Raw genomic sequence first — 21,011 nt, forward strand, 5'->3', positions numbered from 1 at the left:
GGTGATGCCATCCAACCATCTCATCCTTTGTCGTCCCCTTCTCCTCCTGCCCTCAATCTTTCCCAGCATCGGGGTCTTTTCAAATGAGTCAGCTCTTCGCATCAGGTGGCCAAATTCCTTACTCAAATATGAGTAATTTGAGGAAACAGGCATTAGCCGTACAATAAATCTTAACCCGTTCAACACTTCAGCTTAAAAGTCAGTAAACTACATTGTAAAACTTGGAACTGGTATAAGAGGATCAGGAAGTGCTTTCCATCTCTCCTTGACCTGCTATGAAGAAACACATGCCTGCTAGATGAGGGGGAGCACACTACCAGTCTGCAGCTGGTTTCTGTGAAGTCTTACTAGAACAGTCTTACTCATTCACGCTAGCACTACCCACAGCTGTTTTCATAGCAGAGTTGAACAGCTTCAACAAGGGCCATACGACCCGAGCAGGTGAAAATAATTACTATCTGGCCTTCAGAAAAAGTTTGCCAACTAACGTACTAGACTCCACTTCCAGTACAAAGTTCAGTCTTTATTATGCTTGAAACTTTTCAGGGTTGTCCGCAGACCTCGAAACTAATTACTCTGGGACATTACTTCCCAATTATTTTTTGAGAGTCCTACAGAGTGTTGACTGGTTGTTTAAATGAGTTCCATTGTTAAATAAATTTTGGAAGCAATGAGATTTAAAAGTTTAACAGGTTGTTGTGTTTTTTTTCTGCCTGACTTTTTAGATCTTTAACACTATATATGAATAAGGACTACTGAGAGAGGGTGATTTGCGGTAGGGACCACATTATAGGACTGGCATTCTAAAGATGACAAAATGGAAAATGCCATTCTAGACTACTAACTTTTCTAGATTCTTGTACTTTTAAAAATCAAACCTCCTCCTGAAAGCTGAGCATTTCATCATCTACCTAAGATACTAAGCATGGAAGAGAGGGAAAGAGTTTGTTAAATAACAACGTAAGTATAAAAACTAGAGCAACTTAAATACAAAATACATATCCAAAATAAACGTGCAAAGATAAAGCTTTGAATTCCAGGTGTTTAAAAGTTTTGTTTTGTTTTGTTTTTCTTTAAATTTTATCACTCCATGCAGCTGATACAAAAAGAGCTTCAATCATAATAATTAGAGCTCTGGAAAATACTCTAGTCCACAGAGCTCGACAAAAAGAGGCAAGAGTTCTCATACGCCAAAAAGATGAGCAACTACACAAGGAACCACTCTACTAGAGAATGAGGCAACACAGAGCCACTCAGCAGTTGTTACTGAACCAGCAGTAATGTTTCTGGTATCAACTACTCATGGAAGTAAATTGTGCTAGCCAACTAAAACACAAGATGACTAGTACCCAGATCATCAGGCAGTGAGAAAAAAGATGAAGCAAAGAAAAACTATAGACCAAAAATGAGCATTTCTACAGAAAAGTAAAGATAAAAATGGCCAAGAAATAAATCATGAATTATTAAAACCCATGGCTCAGTGGTAAAGAATCCACCTGCCAATGCAGGAGATGCAGGAGATGGATGTGGGTTCAATCCCTTGGTCAGGAAGATCCCTCTGGGAAGGAAATGGCAACCCATTCCAGTATTCTTGCCTGGGAAATTCCATGGACAGAGAAGCCTGGTAGGCTACAGTCCATGGCATCACAAAAGAGTCGGATGCAACACAGGGACTAAACAGCAACAGAACCAGATTAATTCAATGGTCACTGGTAATCAAGAATCGTGGTGCCAGGGAAAAGGGGCTAGACCCAATGATTTAGTCTAGACTGCCACTCAATTTCAATTCTGTTGACAAGTCTTTCTTTTTGAAAACTGATCATCTTAACAACTGACAACAAAGGACTGACACCTAGCAAATAATATGACAACAGAAGAAACTTGACAGACTCATCGTATCATCCTCCCCAGCTCTGAAATCATTTGGAACTATGCTAAGAATGCCTTCCCTATCCATGCTGAAGTAGTAGCAGATTAAATGTTAAAAAGGACAAAGTTTTATGACAGTCTATTAAATGATCTTATTTTAAAAATCTGGACACAGTTTTTCTTCTGAATTATCTCCTACGTGAAAGTGAAGTCACTCAGTCATGTCCGACTCTTAGCGACCCCATGGACTGCAGCCCACCAGGCTCCTCCGTCCATGGGATTTTCCAGGCAAGAGTACTGGAGTGGGGTGTCATTGCCTTCTCCAGAATTATCTCCTAAGGAGGCAACAATCATGAGATTTAAGATTCATGACAGTACTGCTAAAATCTTTCCCAAAGGAGTTGTACCTAAGACTTTACATTGCCATCACTGAATATTTCACAAACACTAGATATGTTATCTATACAAATAACTACAAATTAAATGTTAAATAGTAGCTCAATACTTTCAATTTACATAGTTAGCGTATTAGCAAAGTCAAGCAATCCTCCTTCCCTTCTAAATTTGATTTCCCCTAGAAAGGCAGCAACTATGATTGTAGAAAATAAGGGATTTGCTTCCTTATCTAGAAACTGGGGACAGTCATAGCACCTACTTTCAAAGGGCCACTGTCAGATTTAGGTAAAAATAACACACCATAGTTGGCTTATATACAACAGTAAATATAATAAATATTAGATCAGTTCAGTTTAGTTCAGTCCTCAGTCATGTCTGACTCTTTGTAACCCCATGGAGTACAGCATGCCAGGACTCCCTGTCCATCACCAACTCCTGGAGCTTGCTTAAATTCATGTCCATCGAGTCGTTGATGCCATCCAACCATCTTCATCCTCTGTCATCCCCTTCTTCTCCTGCCTTCAATCTTTCCCAGCATCAGGGCCTTTTCCAATTAGTCAGTTCTTCACATCAGGTGGCCAAAGTATTGGAGTTTCAGCTTCAGCATCAGTCCTTTCAATGAATATTCAGGACTGATTTCCTTTAGGATGGGCTGGTTTGATTTCCTTGCAACCCAAAGGACTCTCAAGAGTCTTCTCCAACACCACGGTTCAAAATATTAGATATTAGTACCTTTTCCTTTTGTTTTAGTTTATGAAACATGGATTATCTCATCCGAATATCACAACTCTATGAATAACACACTCATTCATATAACAAATATTTATGCAGTACCTACTGTGTACCAGGCAGATACTCTCCAAGAAAACAAACTCTGAAAGGTCTCTGGATTGGCCTGAAGAACTTAGTAAACAGCAGAGAAAGTGCTAACTCCAGCTCCTCTCAATCTAAGACTACCTACCCTTTCTGGTTCTGTTTTAATACCTTAAATATTAACTCTTTAACCTGTAAGTCATTTATTTTTTGCCTTTTCTATCAAGACTTTGAAAAGAATTTTCCTCAACAGAAAAGATAGCCAAATAATTGTATTTTCTTTTTATCTGTTAATAAGTCATCATGTCTCCAACAGTGTCTAAGCCTTCTTCTCTTGACACTGAATGTTACAAAAAGGCCCTCCCTGTGGTGATCTCTGTTGTTTTCAGGATTCTACCAGTGTTGGGTTCTAACCTTCCATTTTTAACTTTTATGTTACTGTCAATGATTAAAAAGCCTTTTTCCTAATTTTAGTATAAATCAAGATTTTAGCTATTCCATATTTTTCACTGGCATTTATCTTGTTTATCAAGTGCTGTCTTACCTTTGAAGAGCTCAAGCAGTCTTTCAGGTCAATTAAGTTTCTGAAGCCTGTTTTCATAAAGTCTAGGGCAAATATCTATACCCAGAATTCTCTTACTTGTGTATTACAAGCTCTTTGATGACAAGGTCATTTTCTTTAAAAGTTCTTGTCATATATACATTACTAACCAATTCCCCTTGGTTGGTTATAATTAAGTTCAAGAAGCAATTTATCTTACTGCTTTTCAAGATTTTTTAAAACATAAAACTGTCAGCACATACATTTATTTATTCATCCATTCAATGAATACATAGTGGGTGCTATTTGAGTCCAGCATTATTCTCAGGATTCAGCAGTGAGAAAATAAAGCTCCTGCTCTTACGAGCTCACGTATATACTAGTAGAGGAGATAATTAACAAGTTCGGAATTACGGAAAATGACAGAAACCATAGAAACCTGCACCACATTTTATATAGGATGCTCAAGAAAGATAATTTCTCTCAAGAGGTATTTGAACCAGTAACTGAATAACAAAAGAATAAGCCAAATGAGGATCCATGGGGGAAGAATGGTACAGGCCCAGGAAAGAGCAAATAAAAGACCAGAAACAAGCTTGGCATGGTTAAAAATAGTTAGAAGAACAACAGGGCTAAAATGAAGCGTTGCTCTTGTTTAGTCACTAAGTCATGTTCTTTTGCAACCCACCAGGCTGTAGCCCGCCAGGCTCCTCTGTCCGTGGGATTTCCCAGGCAAGAATACTGGAGTAGGTTGCCATTTCCTTCTCCAGGGGATCTTCCAAACCCAGGGATCAAACCCAAGTCACCTGCGCCTCTTCTGCACTGGCAGGCAGTTTCTTTATCACGGAGCCACGAGGGAAGCCCTCAAAATGAAATGTACAAAGTATTGAAACAGCTGTGTGTGAGACTCAAAATTTTCTGTAACATCACTATTACATTTTATCATGATCTCTAAAGATTATTAAGTATTAATCACATTCAAAAATATACTTTCAGCAGAAAGCCAAATATGATCACTGGATATCCTACCTTGACTGTGATAATTTTCTTACTTGCTTTATGAGGGCAATCACCCATACCTTCTTGCAGGCTAGATGATCTGCAGCACAGCTTCACAACAGTGACAGTTATTTCCTCCCTCCTTTAGATATCATTCAAACTTATTCCCTGCATTTTACAGATTCTCTGGGTTTTAACTGTTACACTTTGTTCAATTCACCAACTCATCTCTGCTATTTCCAATAAATCTGACTCTGGCTGGTTTTTCTGCCTTTTCCCTTTGCTTCTTCTGGATGTGAACGACTGCTTGAGAACCTCTCAATACCTGGAGCTGGTATGTGACTGCTTAACAGTGTGCCTCTGCCTACCCAAGACACCCAGCACCGTCCAGCTTCCTGTGGCATGACACCTTCTAGAGTGTGCCCCCTCTTCCCTTTGGTGGAATGTCTTTAAGAGGAAACAGCTTTCATAGTCAGCCAGACCTCTAATTTAAGTAAATTCTCCAGGTTTTTTGACAGAAGACAAAAATAGTATGAAGGGTTCTTCCAGTCTTCTGGGGTGTCTCTGACCCCACCTTCACTTTCCATTAAGAACTGTTGCCTTATTTGTTTAGGTAACTTCAAAGCAACTAGAGGCCTAGAAATTTTATCTCATCAATTCACAAGTCCTTTTCAATACCCCATTGTTGACTCTATCCTAGTAATTCTCATAGGTACCTTTTTCTTTTCCTACAAAGTATCTTACAATTTATATAAAGAGTCCTATAGTACTCTGGACGGTTACACATATTGGGTCAATACGAGGATAGTTCAAAAGGAGTGTTCCCTTACTTTATTTTTTTATACTTTTAATGAAAATCTTCATACAAACATACAAAAAGTAGAGGATAGTAGGATATACTCCCATTTCCCAACATTTACCTTCAACAATTATCATATGGCCAATTAAATTGCATCTAAAATTGACCCTACTCTCCACCCTTTACCATCAGATTCTTTCATTAAAACAAATCCCAGATAATATATTTCATTTCAAGATGATTCCAATGAGTGTAAGATATGATCATAGACCTGGTAACTCAGTGTCTTTCAAAGCCTTTAAGACCAGTTCTAAGGTTTTCTCTAGGTTACCCCACAGGATATTTTTCAGGTACTACATTAATCTACCCAAAAATATATTTCTCCATGTCTATTACAGCCAAACTCTACAGGTAAGTACAATCATTATTGGTATATTTCTAGTTCCTCATGTCATAGCAGACCATTACCCTACATAAGTTTATTTAGTATAATTTAAGAGCACAGATGCAGAATGGCTTAATATTAACTATTCACCAACCTTAAAAAAAAATCTTGAAAGAATAAAAGAATATGTACATCAAAGTCACAAAATTATATTCCAATGCTGAAATGGTAGGCACTTTGATAAATGTCAAAACAACCATACACTAAGAAAAAAAAAAACAAGAAACCATATATAGACTACAGAAAAAACAATAGGTTAAAATTCTTTAAGTTATTTATGCCAGAAAAAATTTCACAATTTTTAAAAAATGCTATTTAGGTGAATAACACACCAAATTTGAATATAAAAATCAGTTATTCATCATAAACACCTTCCATTACTTAAAAACATAATGATTAAATGAGAAGCACTTCCATAAAAACACCTGTCAAAAAGCTTCTGGTGACCACTTACAGCTCTGACTCGAAGAAGATGTGAGATGACAGACTGGAGTTCATCACTATAGTGTTTTAGTTCAATAAATCTCCTGAAATAGGAAACAAAACATCATTTTTTTCATGAAGAGCAGTCAAAAACTGAAAGACAAAACAGCAGTTCCTGAGAATAATGAAACTGATTCTATTTAACCATATGCTAGCCTTAAACATTTACACACTGATACAAACTCAAAAAGTTCTACAATTAAATAACCACATTTTCTTTAGATATTTTTAAAGCTGAGAAAAGATGTCATACTTTATAATTCACACCGTGGAACGGAGATAGAGATAAAATTTGTTGGTATGAAAAACTACTGGGGAAAAAAAGAAAACAGGAGAAAATTTATGGTGCTAAAAAAATCTTTTGGTACAAACATAAACTCATGATCTCTAACCCTAATCTTCATGCTGCTCAGTAATCTTTGTTTCTATAATCTAATATCTGCCATTCTCCATAACGACCTGAAACTTCAGATACCACTGCTCTTCCAGCAATGTAACAGCTTACTTCACCCTCCTCAAAAACTTATTTCCTTGACATCATTGTTAATTTCTAATGATTTTCCTTTTACTCTCTGGTCACTCCTAAAGTCTCCTTTGCAGGACTGACTTCCTTCACCCATCTCTTATGCTGCCAACTTTAGTGTGCAAAGGACTCCTAAAATATTTGCCAGAAACACAACTGAGGGCCTCTCAGTAAAAGAGGGCATGAATAATCACCATAACTGTACAAAGAGGCCCTAGTGGGACTCAGGAATCTGAATTTATAACAAACTCACTCACAGGATTCAGATGCTGGTAATCCTCAGATTATACTTTGGAAAACACCCTTCAAGCACTGGTTTCTTTAGAGTTCAGCCCTAGGTCCTTGCCCATATTACAACCAATTATTTGGTCTACATACTGTATGTGTGTGCGTATGTGCCAAGTCATTTCAGTCGTGTCTGACTCTTTGCAACTCTATGGACCGTAGCCCACCAGGCTCCTCTGTCCATGGGATTCTCCAGGCAAGAATACTGGAGTGAGTTGCCATGCCCTCCTCCAGGGGATCTTCCTGACCCAGGGATCAAACCTGGGTCTCCTGCATTGGTAGGCGGGTTCTTTACCACTAGTGCCATGTGGGAAGCCCGTACTCTATGTGACTTATTCACAAAGCTTCACGATTATGATCTACATGCTGCTTAACTCCAAATATCTATCTCCAGCCCCAAACTCTCTCCTAAATGCTGTATCTATAATGCCAACTGGCTAGCAGATATTAGTGGCTGCTTATATATCCAAAGTTCAACTTATCTTCCCCCATGCCATCAAATCTCTCTCCTCTGTACTCCCTAGCAGTTTAAAGAATGAAACCTGGGTGCCACCTGTTTTCCTTCTCCTCTCTTTCATGCCATACATTCTATTACTCACTTGGTCTACCTCCTAAATATCAGCCAAATACTGCCACAAGAAAGTAGAAGACTCGAGGTCCTCCTCCTCACTGCTTTGAACAGTGTAAAGAAAAATAAACATGCATGAAGGAGTATCATTTTGGTATTCCCTCTGAAACTCTTTCTGGTTTTCTAGATTTTAAGAAAGAACAGAAAGAAAGTATTTTAGTGATATAAACTATTTTAATAACAGTATGAATAATAATTAATTTATTGGGCCAGCTAGACCTAAAACAGAGATTCTATATATTAAAAATCTGTTACAACAATGACTGATAGATAATTCTCTAATCTAAAACTTAAAGCAAACAAATTCTATTACTAATTATATACTTTAACAAGAACTTAGGAGCAAAAACTGCCCTGGTTATGTTATTGGCCATATCACATTTAAAATTCTATAATATGGATATTAAACAAAATTTAGCAATCTAGAAAAGATGGGTAGGTCAGAAAAGGGAAGACAAACATACAATTGACAATACATTTTTTATTACATTAAAAAACATTTAACTAACAGCTACATTAAAATATTAATTTAAACTGTCTCATCTACATGCTCCTCTAACAAATGTACATTCACCAATGTCATAAACTCTGCTGCTTAAATTTTCCAAAGCTTTTTTTGGAGGGTGACATAATTTTAGTTCTTAATCTAGACAACACCTATTATATATTATGGATGTCATAACCTTTATTAAAACCTCAGTGGAATCTTAAATGCATACTGTAAAGCAAAAGTCTGTCTGAAAATGCTCCGTACTATGATACAACATTCTGGAAAAGGCAAAACTATGGAATCAGTAAAAAGATAAGTGGTTGCTAGGGTTATGGGGAGGAAGAGATAAAAAGGGAGAGCAAAAAGGATTTTTAGCACAATGAAAATACTTTTCATGATAGTATAATGATACATACATGTCATTGTACATGTTTCAAAACCCATACAATATATAACACCAAGGGTGAACCCTGATGTAAACTATGCACTTTGACAGGCATCATGATGATTCAATGCAAGCTGATCAATCGTAACAAATGTATCACGCTGGAAAGGGATACCAGGGGTGGCTGTGCGTATCCAGGAACAGCTATGCAAGTGTAGGGGCAGAGGGGATACGGGAGTTCTGTATGATGTCTCACTTAGTTTTTCTGGGAACCTAAAACTACTCTAAGAAACAAAGTCTATGAAAAAAGTGAAAACCTCAATGGTTACCATCACAATTTCCTAATTACCAAACTTTAAAATATTAGTGTTTACATCTTATATTCAAAAGTTATATTAAAAAGTAGAGGCATTACGTTAATGTGTTATGGTTTATGAAAATCAGCATAACAGGCTATCAGACTATGCAAACTTGGCCTCTATCTGCTAAGAATGTACACTATGTAGAAGTTAAGGCTTGAAGGCCTGACTAGAGAAATTCTAACAGACCTTGTAAACTTGGTCGCCAAGTATGGAGAAACCCCATCCACCTAAGCACATTTCTAACTGGAAAGTACAACTGAACTAAGCTTCAGGCAAAGGTCCGTATGATGAAGAGCCTGAATTATCTGCAAATTCCGAGAATGAACAAAACCAAATCTTATATACCTAGATTCCACCCTCCGGAAAGTTATTTCTGAATACACAGTTTCCTTTAATACAGAAATGCTCTCACAAACTCCAAACTAACATTAATGAAGTCAGGTAATTGTCATATAGATATAGCTCCATGAAATTATTATATTAGTATGCATTTATTTATCAAGTTTTCTTGGCATTCAAAGTAGATAGTTTATTATTAAAATAGATATTATCTTGAGTTTTGCACATATCTGACAAGCAAAGTCTATTAAGAAAAACCTATTTTATATGAAATTAAAATTACTTTCCTCATTTTTCTGATACCTTCAATAACACTTAAGAAATCCTTCCAGGAAAAAGCAGTGGTTTAATTTTCTAAAACGTCAGTTACTTACAACCTTAATCCCAATAAAATCATCAAATTTCAAAATCAGTTTTAGACTGTAAAAGGATTTCACTAATGTGAATTACTATTTAAAATATTTAGCAAATAAAGTGCATACATTCAGAAATGAAAAATTAAATAGATTGATAGGCACCATTCAAAACAACATTGTAACTGTTATTAAAACAAAACCTTACTTGTCTGGGTTTTTCACTCTGAATGTTGCATTAAGCGCTTTTAACCTGGAGTCTGCCTGGAAAAAATAATTTATTCACTTAATACAATTATATTTCAGGGTATAAATCCAAACAGTTTTATTTTCCCTTTAGAATTAAGCTATTCAAGTATACTTTTCTTCATATTATTTGTGTCAAACACATTAAACATACCCCAAAAACACCTAGTAGTTATTTTTTAAACACTGCAAAAATATTATAAATTAATATTGAATACGTGACAGTTAATGATTTCAAAGTAAAACAACTGTAAATACCAACAGGCGAGCAAGCATACAGCTCTGCATTATTATAACTCAGAATAGGTTGTGTCAAAAAGTAGTTTACTTTTTCTCTAAATCAAGAAAAACAATGATCTGTATATATAAACTAAATAAAATTACTGCTTTGAAGCCTGTGCATTACTGAGGGTCATTCTCAGACGGAATCTAAACCAAATGTACATTGGTTTTTCTCATTTTCATGATCAGTATTTTAGGAAAAGAAAGAAATATGGAAATGCCTGTACTAAATTAAAACAAGCCGCTGCTGCTGCTAAGTCGCTTCAGTCATGTCCGACTCTGTGCGACCCCATAGACGGCAGCCAACCAGGCTTCCCGTCCCTGGATTTCTCCGGGCAAGAACACTGGAGTGGGTTGCCATTTCCTTCTCCAATGCATGAAAGTGAAAAGTGAAAGTGAAGTCGCTCAGTCGTGTCCGACTCTAGCGACCCCATGGACTGCAGCCTACCAGGCTCCTCCGTCCACGGGATTTTCCAGGCAAGAGTACTAGAGTGGGGTGCCATTGCCTTCTCCGAAAAACAAGCTAGATGACATCAAATTAATTCCTTTCTAGTTGACAGAAAATATTACAACACAACTTTTAAACAACCTTTACTTATTTCTAGATATTCTGACACAACTATTTAACTACCTTTAGTTATTTCTGCTGCTGCTTAGTCGCTAAGTGGTGTCCAAATCTTTGCAACCCTGTGGACTACAGCCAGCCAGGCTTCCTCTGTCCATGGGATTTCCCAGGCAAGAATACTGGAATGGGTTGCCATTTCCTTCTCCAGGGGATTTTCCTGATCCAGGGATAGAGCTCACATCTCCTGTGTTGGCAGGCAGATTCTTTACCACTGAGCTACCTGGGAAACCCCTTCACTTCTACCTTATTTCAAAGGAGAGACAGAAGGATCAACACTAAATAATAATTTCACTGTATAAACTTATACTTAATATATCCAAAGTTATCCTCTTTGTCTATGTCCTCATTTAAAATATATACATAAATGTATTTTTACCCCTGACCAAGGCACAAAAGAATAGGGTTCACAAAAGGTGTAGCTCAATCGGTTAACAATTTTATAACATGATTTGGTTTTGAAAATACCAATCATCCTGAACATTTTATATCATTCCAACTTACAAATCCTAATTACAAATACTCCCCAAGTAACAAAACAAATAAACCAGAACAACTAAGGCTTCCCAGATTACACAGCTTAAAAAAAAAAAACAAACTGCAATAATACACCACTCCACAAATCCAGCATCCTAAAACTTTAAACCAAAAGCAATTCAAAGAGCTATCAAGAATATCTAAAGCTTAAGTTGTCACTGAATTCAGGGGATTCTCTTATTTCTAAAATGGGGTGTATTTTAGGAATTTCCCTGGCAGTCCAGGGGTCAGGACTCCACACTTCCAATGTAGGGGGCACAGGTTGGATCCCTGGTCAAGAAATGAGGATCCCACATGCCGTGTGGCATGGCCCCCCCAAAAAAAGTTTTTAATAAATAAATGGATATTTTACCAATTCTTGACATTTCTTACATCTCAAGGGCCAAGGAGCTAATGCATGTGAAAGTCCTTTCAATCACAGCATATATGAATTTAAGGCATATATTACTCCCTTGTGTTCTTTAAGTGATTTCAAATTACCAATGTGACATTATAGGCACAAGCAAATGAGATTCTTTAAATAAGGATGAAAGTACATAAACCCATCAGTAAAAAAAGAAAATTTTCATGTGTATCTTTTTCTGAATCTCATACTGAATCCCACCAATTTACTTTTTACTTTTAATATTACCAATTTACCACTATAGAAGGCATATAAAATGTAAACCATCACCATCCTAACCTTGCTTACCAAACACCGTCAGGTCAGTCCATCATAATACCCCACTCAATCTGCTCATCATTTCACAAGATTCCATAAAAAGAGAAACTGCCTAAAATGTCATCAAGTCAGAAACTTCTCCCCAAAGCTAGATCTCTAAGTGAAAGTGAAAGTCACTCAGTCGTGTCCGACTCTTTGCAACCCCATGGACTATACAGTCCATGGAATTCTCCAGGTCAGAATACTGGAGTGGGTAGCCTTTCCCTTCTCCAGGGGATCCTCCCAACCCAGAGATCGAACCCAGGTCTCCCACATTGCAGGCGGATTCTTTACCAGCTGAGCCACAAGGGAAGCCCTACCCAAATCTGACAGGTTACCGTTCATCCATCTTATCAGATTCCCCACTAAGTATCTAAAGAAGCCCTTACACCACTGTCTCATACCACCCTACTTTGTCTCCTTTACTACAGCACTGTCTGAAATCCCCTGGGCTGTTTGCTTGTTTCCTAGCTGTCCATGAAAATATAAGAGCCACAAGAAAAACACAATGTGAATAGGGCCCCGAGAGTTGCACAATAGCCGCCGTGGCACTACTTTAAACTGCATTTTCATTCCGGTATCCCCAACACTTCCCAATGCCTGGCACAAGAAAAACATGCAATAAGTATACTGGATGAATGAAAAGAAAAAAAAAACCCCGACTATTCTACAGTCCCAACTTTATACCTTCCCATATTCTTTAATCCCCACCTCCCTTTCCCTTTCCAATCCCTATTACATACTATACTTCTCTTGTGCTAGACCTTGTCTTTCCTCTACTTCATTTTCAGATTCTTATCTTCCTCCAAGCCTTATCTAGTAAACCATTACCAGCTTGCCCTGTCTCTAACATTCTTCTTCCTTGACCCTTAGGCTGACTCCCCTGCAGGCTTCTCATTATTCAGGTCTCAGCTCAAGTGTTCTCTTCAACCATGTGACCCAGTTTTCCCAGAACAGTACTACTGGTTTACACCTGCTGTCCTAACCTAATTATTAACAGAGCCCCTTTTTATTCTCAAAACTGTCTCCATTTGAACAATAAATTATACTGTCATAGCTCAAAATAATCCCTGGGGAAAAAATTCCAGCTGTCATATTATCTCACAACGACAACTGTTTTCTGTTTTATCACCTATAACTTTTAAAGTATCTTAAACAGATGTTAATTCAACTTCAACTACTTCAGTATAAGCTCCATAAGAACACAGAGCTTATGAATGTTTCCAGCTTATCCACAGTTGGATCCACAGCACCTAGAAGAGTATCCGACAGTCTATAGGTACCTAGCATCTGGACTTTCCAGAGTTAGCAGAGATCCTAAAGGCTCAGATCTTGTCTGTGGCAGTTCCTGCTCCAAGCCACAAACAAGGTTCTAGATACTTCCCAGTCAGCCTGAATTCATTTAAGATTTGGGCATATGGATGACACTTACTTTCATGCAACTGGGTTAAAATGGTATTTCTTTAAACTAAAGTAACTAGTTAATATGTTCATTACTCTAAAGAGAAACTCTCTGCTCTCCCTTCAGTGAATTAACAGAAGTTATCATATAGACATCCAAGAAAAACGAAGGAATGCCAATATATAACAGTGATGAAAAAGTCTGTTGCTCATATTTGTGTTAAATGAAGAACAAGAGTGGGGAGGGGAGGGGAGGGGAGAGAGTTCCCTAGCGGTCCAGTGGTTAGAACTCTGTGTGCTCACTGTCAAGGGCCTCCGTTGAATGTTTAATACCTGGTTGGTGAATCAAGATCCCACAAGTCATGTAGCATGGCCAAAAATAATAAAGCACAGACTTTTATAAAACTAAATTTTTACAATTATCCTGTTGAGTATAATACTCAAAATATTTAAGAAAATGTAAACTATTAGGCCCAAACTCAGAGAAGGCAATGGCACCCCACTCCAGTACTCTTGCCTGGAAAATCCCATGGATGGAGGAGCCTGGTAGGCTGAAGTCCATGGGGTCGCTAAAAGTCGGATACGACTAAGCGACTTCACTTTCACTTTTCACTTTCATGCATTGGAGAAGGAAATGGCAACCCACTCCAGTGTTCTTGCCTGGAGAATCCCAGGGACGGGGGAGCCTGGTGGGCTACCGTCTATGGGGTCGCAGAGTCGGACACAACTGAAGCGACTTAGCAGCAGCAGCAGCAGGCCCAAACTACAGATTAAACATGTCTAAAAGGGAGAAATTAAAGCTATTATTTCAATTTGATGATGACAATCCAATAGCCAAGTTCAAATATTCTTTTTTTTAATTGCAGGATTATTGACCTGGGCTTCCCTGGTGGCTCAGACAGTAAAGCATCTGCCTGCAATGTGGGAGACCCGGGTTCAATTCCTGGGTCAGGAAGATCCCCTGGAGAAGGAAATGGCAACCCACTCCAGCACTCTTGCCTGGAAAATCCCATAGACAGAGGAGCCTGATAGGCTACAGTCCATGGGGTCCCAAAGAGTCGGACACGACTGAGCGGCTTCACTTTCACTTTCATTATTGACCTATAACACTATATTAGTTCCAGTCTGACTCAGAAGAATCTCATTTTCACTGAAATATAGTTTCCAACATTCCTTTACCAATCATCTTTATATACATTAATTATATAAGTAGCTAGTGAAAAGATAAGTAATACAGGATGGTAATTATGAAGGCCTGGACTTTAATTCAGCCTCTATCACTTATAACTATATGACCGTGGGTTAAGTCACTTTCTCCTGACCTAAAAAGCTGGGATAATACTGAACTAACCTCAAAGGTACTGAGGCAGCTGCCAGCAAAAAAACCATGAACACTGTATCAGAGTACAGTGCTTAAGCACATAGTAAACATTTAATGTTAATGATATTCAGAAAAAAAATGCTGCTTTTGGTTCTAAACTTTTTTTTCTTACCAATTTTGATAATCTTTTAAAATTATCTTCCTAAAAACATTCTTATTGGTCATCTTACAACAATGTTTGTCAAGTTTTTGGCCCATGGGAGTCAATATGCCTGCAATGAATTCTAGGATTCAGTATTCTGAACAATCCCAACATATTGAGACTTATGAAGCCAACTGACCACACTTGAAGAAACACTGAATTTAAAAAAATTTTTTACATCAAAATACTAGTTACATGCTAAAAAGAAGGAGAAGAAGAAGAAAAAACACTGAATTATAAGTACTCAGACAGCAATTCAACCTTCTCTGGAAGCCTCAAAGTAACCACTATAAACAACTAATACTGAATCCACCTGTGATGCAATGAAGCCCGAGAGGCTACAAAGGTGAGTGGGGATTCGGCACCATGCCACAGACCCCAGTACTGCAGTGTCTGACGCTCATATCACTGTTATACTTTACCAGCAGGCTCGCTGTCAATTCTCACTATTGTCACAGTATGCCTATCTCCAGCAGTATGCACCTTTAGACCTTTAAAACTTTCTAGTAGGCTGCCGACTAAAAATAGTCAAGTGTGTTTGGATAACTACAATAAAATTAATTGGATACTATGTGAAAGGACCAAAGTATATCTGTAAACACTGTAGTAAGTTATGTCACATCCATCTGAACATCTCAGAAGTCAGTTCTAAATCCCACCTTTTGACTGTGATCAGGTTAGTTATAACTACCAAATACACAACCTCCAGATAAGAGAAGTGAGTCTTTCTCTCTCTATATATATAGATATACACAGATGCATGTACATGCTTGAATGTATGCATGCACAAACATGCATGTGTTAGTCCAAAAGGTTCCATTTCCTTGCAAATGTTTCCAAATTCTCCCTATACATTTTATGTCTAGTCCATTTCAATTCCTACTTTTCAAATTATTAACACTGTGTACAGAGTATTACGAAGATCATGGCATCCGGTCCCATCACTTCATGGGAAATAGATGGGGAAACAGTGCAAAGTGTCAGACTTTATTTTTGGGGGCTCCAAAATCACTGCAGATGGTGACTTCAGCCATGAAATTAAAGGACGCTTACTCCTTGGAAGGAAAGTTATGACCAACTTAGCATATTCAAAAGCAGAGACATTACTTTGTCAACAAAGGTCCGTCTAGTCAAGCCTATGGTTTTTCCAGTGGTCATGTATGGATGTGAGAGTTGAACTGTGAGGAAGGCTGAACGCCAAAGAATTGATGCTTTTGAACTGTGGTGTTGGAGAAGACTCTTGAGAGTCCCTTGGACTGCAAGGAGATCCAACCAGTCCATTCTGAAGGAGATCAACCCTGGGATTTCTTTGCAAGGAATGATGCTAAAGCTGAAACTCCAGTACTTTGGCCACCTCATGCCAAGAGTTGACTCATTGGAAAAGACTCTGATGCTTGGAGAGATTGGGGGCAGGAGGAAAAGGGGACGACAGAGGGTGAGATGGCTGGATGGCATCACTGACTCGATGGACGTGAGTCTGAGTGAACTCCAGGAGTTGGTGATGGACAGGGAGGCCTGGTGTGCTACGATTCACAAAGAGTCGGACATGACTGAGCATCTGAACTGAACTCAACAGAGTATTACCTTTCAAAGATTTTATAAAAGTGAAACTAGGATTTTACCGTAAGGCTACCCAAATATAAAACATTATATCTAAACACTTAGGTAGCACCGACACACAAGATTCAAGGCACTTTGTAAACAGAATAGTCTAAATGGATGGGGAAATTCATGAATTTTCTCAAGGCCACCCAGTTACGCCCAAAAACTGTGCTAAGGACAAACAACTGATAACCAGTTACTAAAATAATGACTAAATCAATGAAACTCTTAAAAAGTTAACAGTTTTTAAATTTTCTATTATATAAAGAGCATCACCAAAAAAATATTTTAGTTTGTTCTTTTCTTCATTATTAGCTCCTAAGAAATCCTGGACTAGTTCTCATAAAATTCTATCAAAATATAAACAATTTTTTAAAGTTCAGAGTTATTTCAAATCATCTTCAAAATTCTATTATTCTCTCTTTGAGCACTATAGTGAGTTACAGCTAAGAAAACACTAATTTTTTCATGTTATCTGAAGTTTCAGATAACTCATAAGTTGAACCAGTAAGTTAAAATTGGTTTATGACAAAATTAGATACTTAATTACATTTTCTGTGCAGAAAAAAATGTTTTCTCCTGTCTTTTTGTGTTAAAATTAAAATACCTATATGCCAATGCATAAATCTCTAGTTCTGAAAATTACTGTAAAGACATTCTGTTCTTGCTGCCTAAACCTATTGAACTTCTGTTACTGCAATATCATATGAACTGTTTATCAATTTATATATCAATTTATATTACTTTTCCTACTTATATATTCTGTTTACGTAAAAGATGAAAACTTTTAAAAATATGCAGTGTTAAATTACTTTTGTAAACCAGAGGGAGGGGAGAGCAGAGCAGAGTGAGGGTAGTCATCTTATGACTGACATGGTCTTTAATTTTTAGGTAACAGTTCCATTCCCAAACACTAATTCTAATGATCAATATGATGAGCAATCAAAATCTAATTAAACCTGTATCACTAATACAAAATGAATCCTATGCCCACTCAAAACTGGCCACCGTGTCTCAGTATACAAAATAAGCATGACGGATGGCTACTCTTTTAGCCTATTAAGATAAGAAAACCCAAGTTCAACCCTTTAGAAGTGTTTTTTCTATCTAATAGAGTTAGCAATTATGTGGGCTCCACTAAGAGTGACAGTGACAAGGACAGAGGAAAGAAAAAAACATAAAAAGCATAATGTGAGTATACTGCGGGGAAAATCTATAGCTTAAACGTGAATTACTGCTTCAAAATGTTCTTTCCCAAGAGAATTAAATTCACACATAAATATGCCCATTATAGTCTCACTATTACCAAAAATTACACCAATCAAAAATAAACCGCATTGTTTCTTTAAAATTACCAGTGATATTAGACGTAAAGCCTATTTCCAACATTCACTCATTCAATAAATAGCAAGTATCCATTAAGGCATGGCACTGTGCTAGAAATTGTATATGGACATGACACATTATTTCATACAATTACCCTTACCTTCAGCTGAAATCCAGTTTCATTTACTGTCTCTTTCCAGTTGCCTTCCTAAAAATTAAAGATAACTTTAGATATCACTGTAAAATAGCCCATAAGTAATATCCCAAATTAAATACCCATCGTTCTGTTCTTCTTTCATGGGAGATGGGGGAGAGGCACATACAATCCAGATTCCAAAAGATTACCGGAGACAGCCCCCAAATTTTATAGATCCGGGATTCAAAAAACTAAAGACTAACTTTGATACCATTTAAGTGATACCAAAAAGTACCATCTTTAGTATCTTTAAGTATAAAAATGTTAACCAAAAGAATGATATAATACTTTGGAAATTCAAAACAAAACAAACTGTGAAAATACATATAAATTAACAAAGGGCGGCTCCAAGAGAATCCTTAAGCAGCAGCAGTCCACAATTTAAAATGTTTAAAATCCCAAGTAAAATGAAATTTTTTAAAAGACTAAATAAAAGAAAAATACCTGTGTTAAAAACAAATAGAAGATTTTGTCTCTACAAAGGATGGGATGTGAAGCAACTCTCAAGAGGAAATTTTCTAAACCAATTCGTCGTCTTTCCACAAAATCCGGGTCCATGTTGTCAGCAGAGAGTTTATGCCAAACGAATTCTGCCTAGATAAAAAAAACAATCATGAAGAACAGTCTCAGCGCTAACTACTTCTAAACTACACCACCATTTCACTCCTTACCCTTTTTTCTGGTAGAGGTGGCACAACAATATGTGGATAGTACACTAAAAGGTAGTTCCTCAACAACTCAAATTCACTATACCGCCTCCACAGTGAGTCTGTTAGGACGCTCTGACCATCATTATGTTCAACTGACCTGAAAAAGACAGAATAAGATTTCTAGTGTTTTTTAAAAATACAAATGCATACATACGACCTCCTTTAAAACTGATAACTCCATTTACTGAATGCTTATGAACCAGGAGGGCTATGAACCAGGCACTGAGAACATTTCATGTATTATTTAACCCCTACAACAGACCTGGTGAAGCAGGGATTACTGTCCCCACTTCACAGATGAGGAAGCAGCTGCATGGTATATGCTCTTCCTTCAATCACAAAGATTTGTTGGTAGAGCACACAGATCCATCTGATTCCCAAGCCCTCACTCCTAACCACTTTGCTCCATTATAGAAAACCTATTTGAACTTGAGAGAAATAGTCATATTAGGAATACTCTTCTCAACAAGAGCCTCAATGTAAAATAATTCAGTTAACATAATGGCTGGCTTTACAATACAGTGCAAGTCTGGCTTCATCAGCATTTCATTAAAGAAAAATTACTTTTAATTGCCACAATGAAAGAACAATTCCTGCCACCATGAGAGAATAACATTCATGCCAAAGACCATGACACCAAAAAAACCCTCAATTTAACATCATCAATGAATCAGATGCATCCAAGTACCAGAAAAGATCCACAAAAGTAAAATGTCAATTAACTCTGAAACAGTGGCAAGAAGGGAAGTAACAAATCAATTTTAGTCTTATATTTACTATAAAGAGCTGCAGGCGATGCCATGAATCATCCATATAAAAGTTCAATTTGGAGGAAAGCTGGGTAAAATCATAAAAAGAGTATTTGAAATTATTTTGACTATTTATGATTTCTGCTAGCATAATGACTATTAAAAAACATCAGCCTTCTAAACATTATCTGAACCTTCCTATTTCCTAATTGAAAATAACTTACAGTTCCTCCAAGAAACATGCATATAACCAAAATGTGCATTTGTACATGTACAGTATAAAGGCAGAGAGGCTAAATCAGTCTCAGAATAAAGTCTTGAGAAAATGTATACATCATGCCATGCTCAACACAAGATGTTCAATGTTTTTATCATTTATATATTAAGTTTGCTAAATTAATTCACTGTAATAAAAAGGGAAACATAATATGAAATTCAAAATATACAAATGGCTTTCATGGCAAGATAGAGGATTATTAAATGATAATTCATTTTAAAGAGTTGACCTAACCATTAGCTGACTAAAACTATTCTAATTCAGATTTTCAACTTCAGCTAAAAAAAAAATATCTTGGGTTAATATAAAGTTTCAGATTATTCAAAATCATTACCAACAGAGCCCAAATCTTGCTAAAAAGTAGATAAATATAGCCTATAGGCAGTACATCTAAAGGCTGTTAGAAGAGCTGCTACAAGTTGTTTTCACTTGGTTTTATTTCAAAGGCCACAAAAACAAGTCAGCAGAAGCCACCTAAAAGCATAGAAAAGACTTTCTTTGGACCACAAAACTACCCCATTTATCCAATCATTTAACAAATATTTAATAGCACATAAGAGATATAAGCATCTGAATGCAGAGTTCCAAAGAACAGTAAGAAGAGGTAAGAAAGCCTTCCTCAGCAATCAATGCAAAGAAATAGAGGGAAACAACAGAATGGGGAAGACTAGAGATCTCTTCAAGAAAATTAGAGATACCAAGGGAATATTTCATGCAAAGATGGGCTGGATAAAGGACAGAAATGGTATGGACCTAACAGAAGCAGGAGATATTAAGAAGAGGTGGCAAGAATACACAGAAGAACTGTACAAAAAAGATCTTCATGACCAAGATAATCCCAAGAGCCAGACATCCCGGAATGTGAAGTCAAGTGGGCCTTAGAAAGCATCACTACGAACAAAGCTAGTGGAGGTGATGGAATTCCAGTTAAGCTATTTCAAATCCTCAAAGATGATGCTGTGAAAGTGCTGCACTCAATATACCAGCAAATTTGGAAAACTCAGCAGTGGCCACAGAACTGGAAAAGGTCAGTTTTCATTCCAATCCCAAAGAAAGGCAATGCCAAGGAATGCTCAAACTACCGCACAATTGTACTCAACTCACACACTAGTAAAGTAATGCTCAAAATT

The 21,011-nt window shown here is 37.1% G+C and overlaps 1 protein-coding gene across 3 annotated transcripts in view; it reads right to left on the bottom strand.

The window, feature by feature from the left end:
* Positions 1-21,011, bottom strand: part of SNX4 (sorting nexin 4) — a 52,602-nt gene that overhangs the window by 15,383 nt on the left and 16,208 nt on the right. For all 3 annotated transcript variants that reach the window (XM_010834289.1, XM_010834292.1, XM_010834291.1), the window contains 5 exons: positions 18,817-18,952; positions 18,590-18,739; positions 18,110-18,157; positions 9,919-9,974; positions 6,317-6,389 (listed from right to left, as the gene is read on the bottom strand). In XM_010834289.1, coding sequence (XP_010832591.1) covers positions 6,317-6,389; positions 9,919-9,974; positions 18,110-18,157; positions 18,590-18,739; positions 18,817-18,952 — 463 coding nt within the window. The remainder of the gene's footprint in view (positions 1-6,316; positions 6,390-9,918; positions 9,975-18,109; positions 18,158-18,589; positions 18,740-18,816; positions 18,953-21,011) is intronic.

This window comes from Bison bison, unplaced genomic scaffold (genome assembly GCF_000754665.1).
Source record: "Bison bison bison isolate TAMUID 2011002044 unplaced genomic scaffold, Bison_UMD1.0 scf7180017864032, whole genome shotgun sequence".
In the NCBI taxonomy this organism is placed as follows: domain Eukaryota; kingdom Metazoa; phylum Chordata; class Mammalia; order Artiodactyla; family Bovidae; genus Bison; species Bison bison.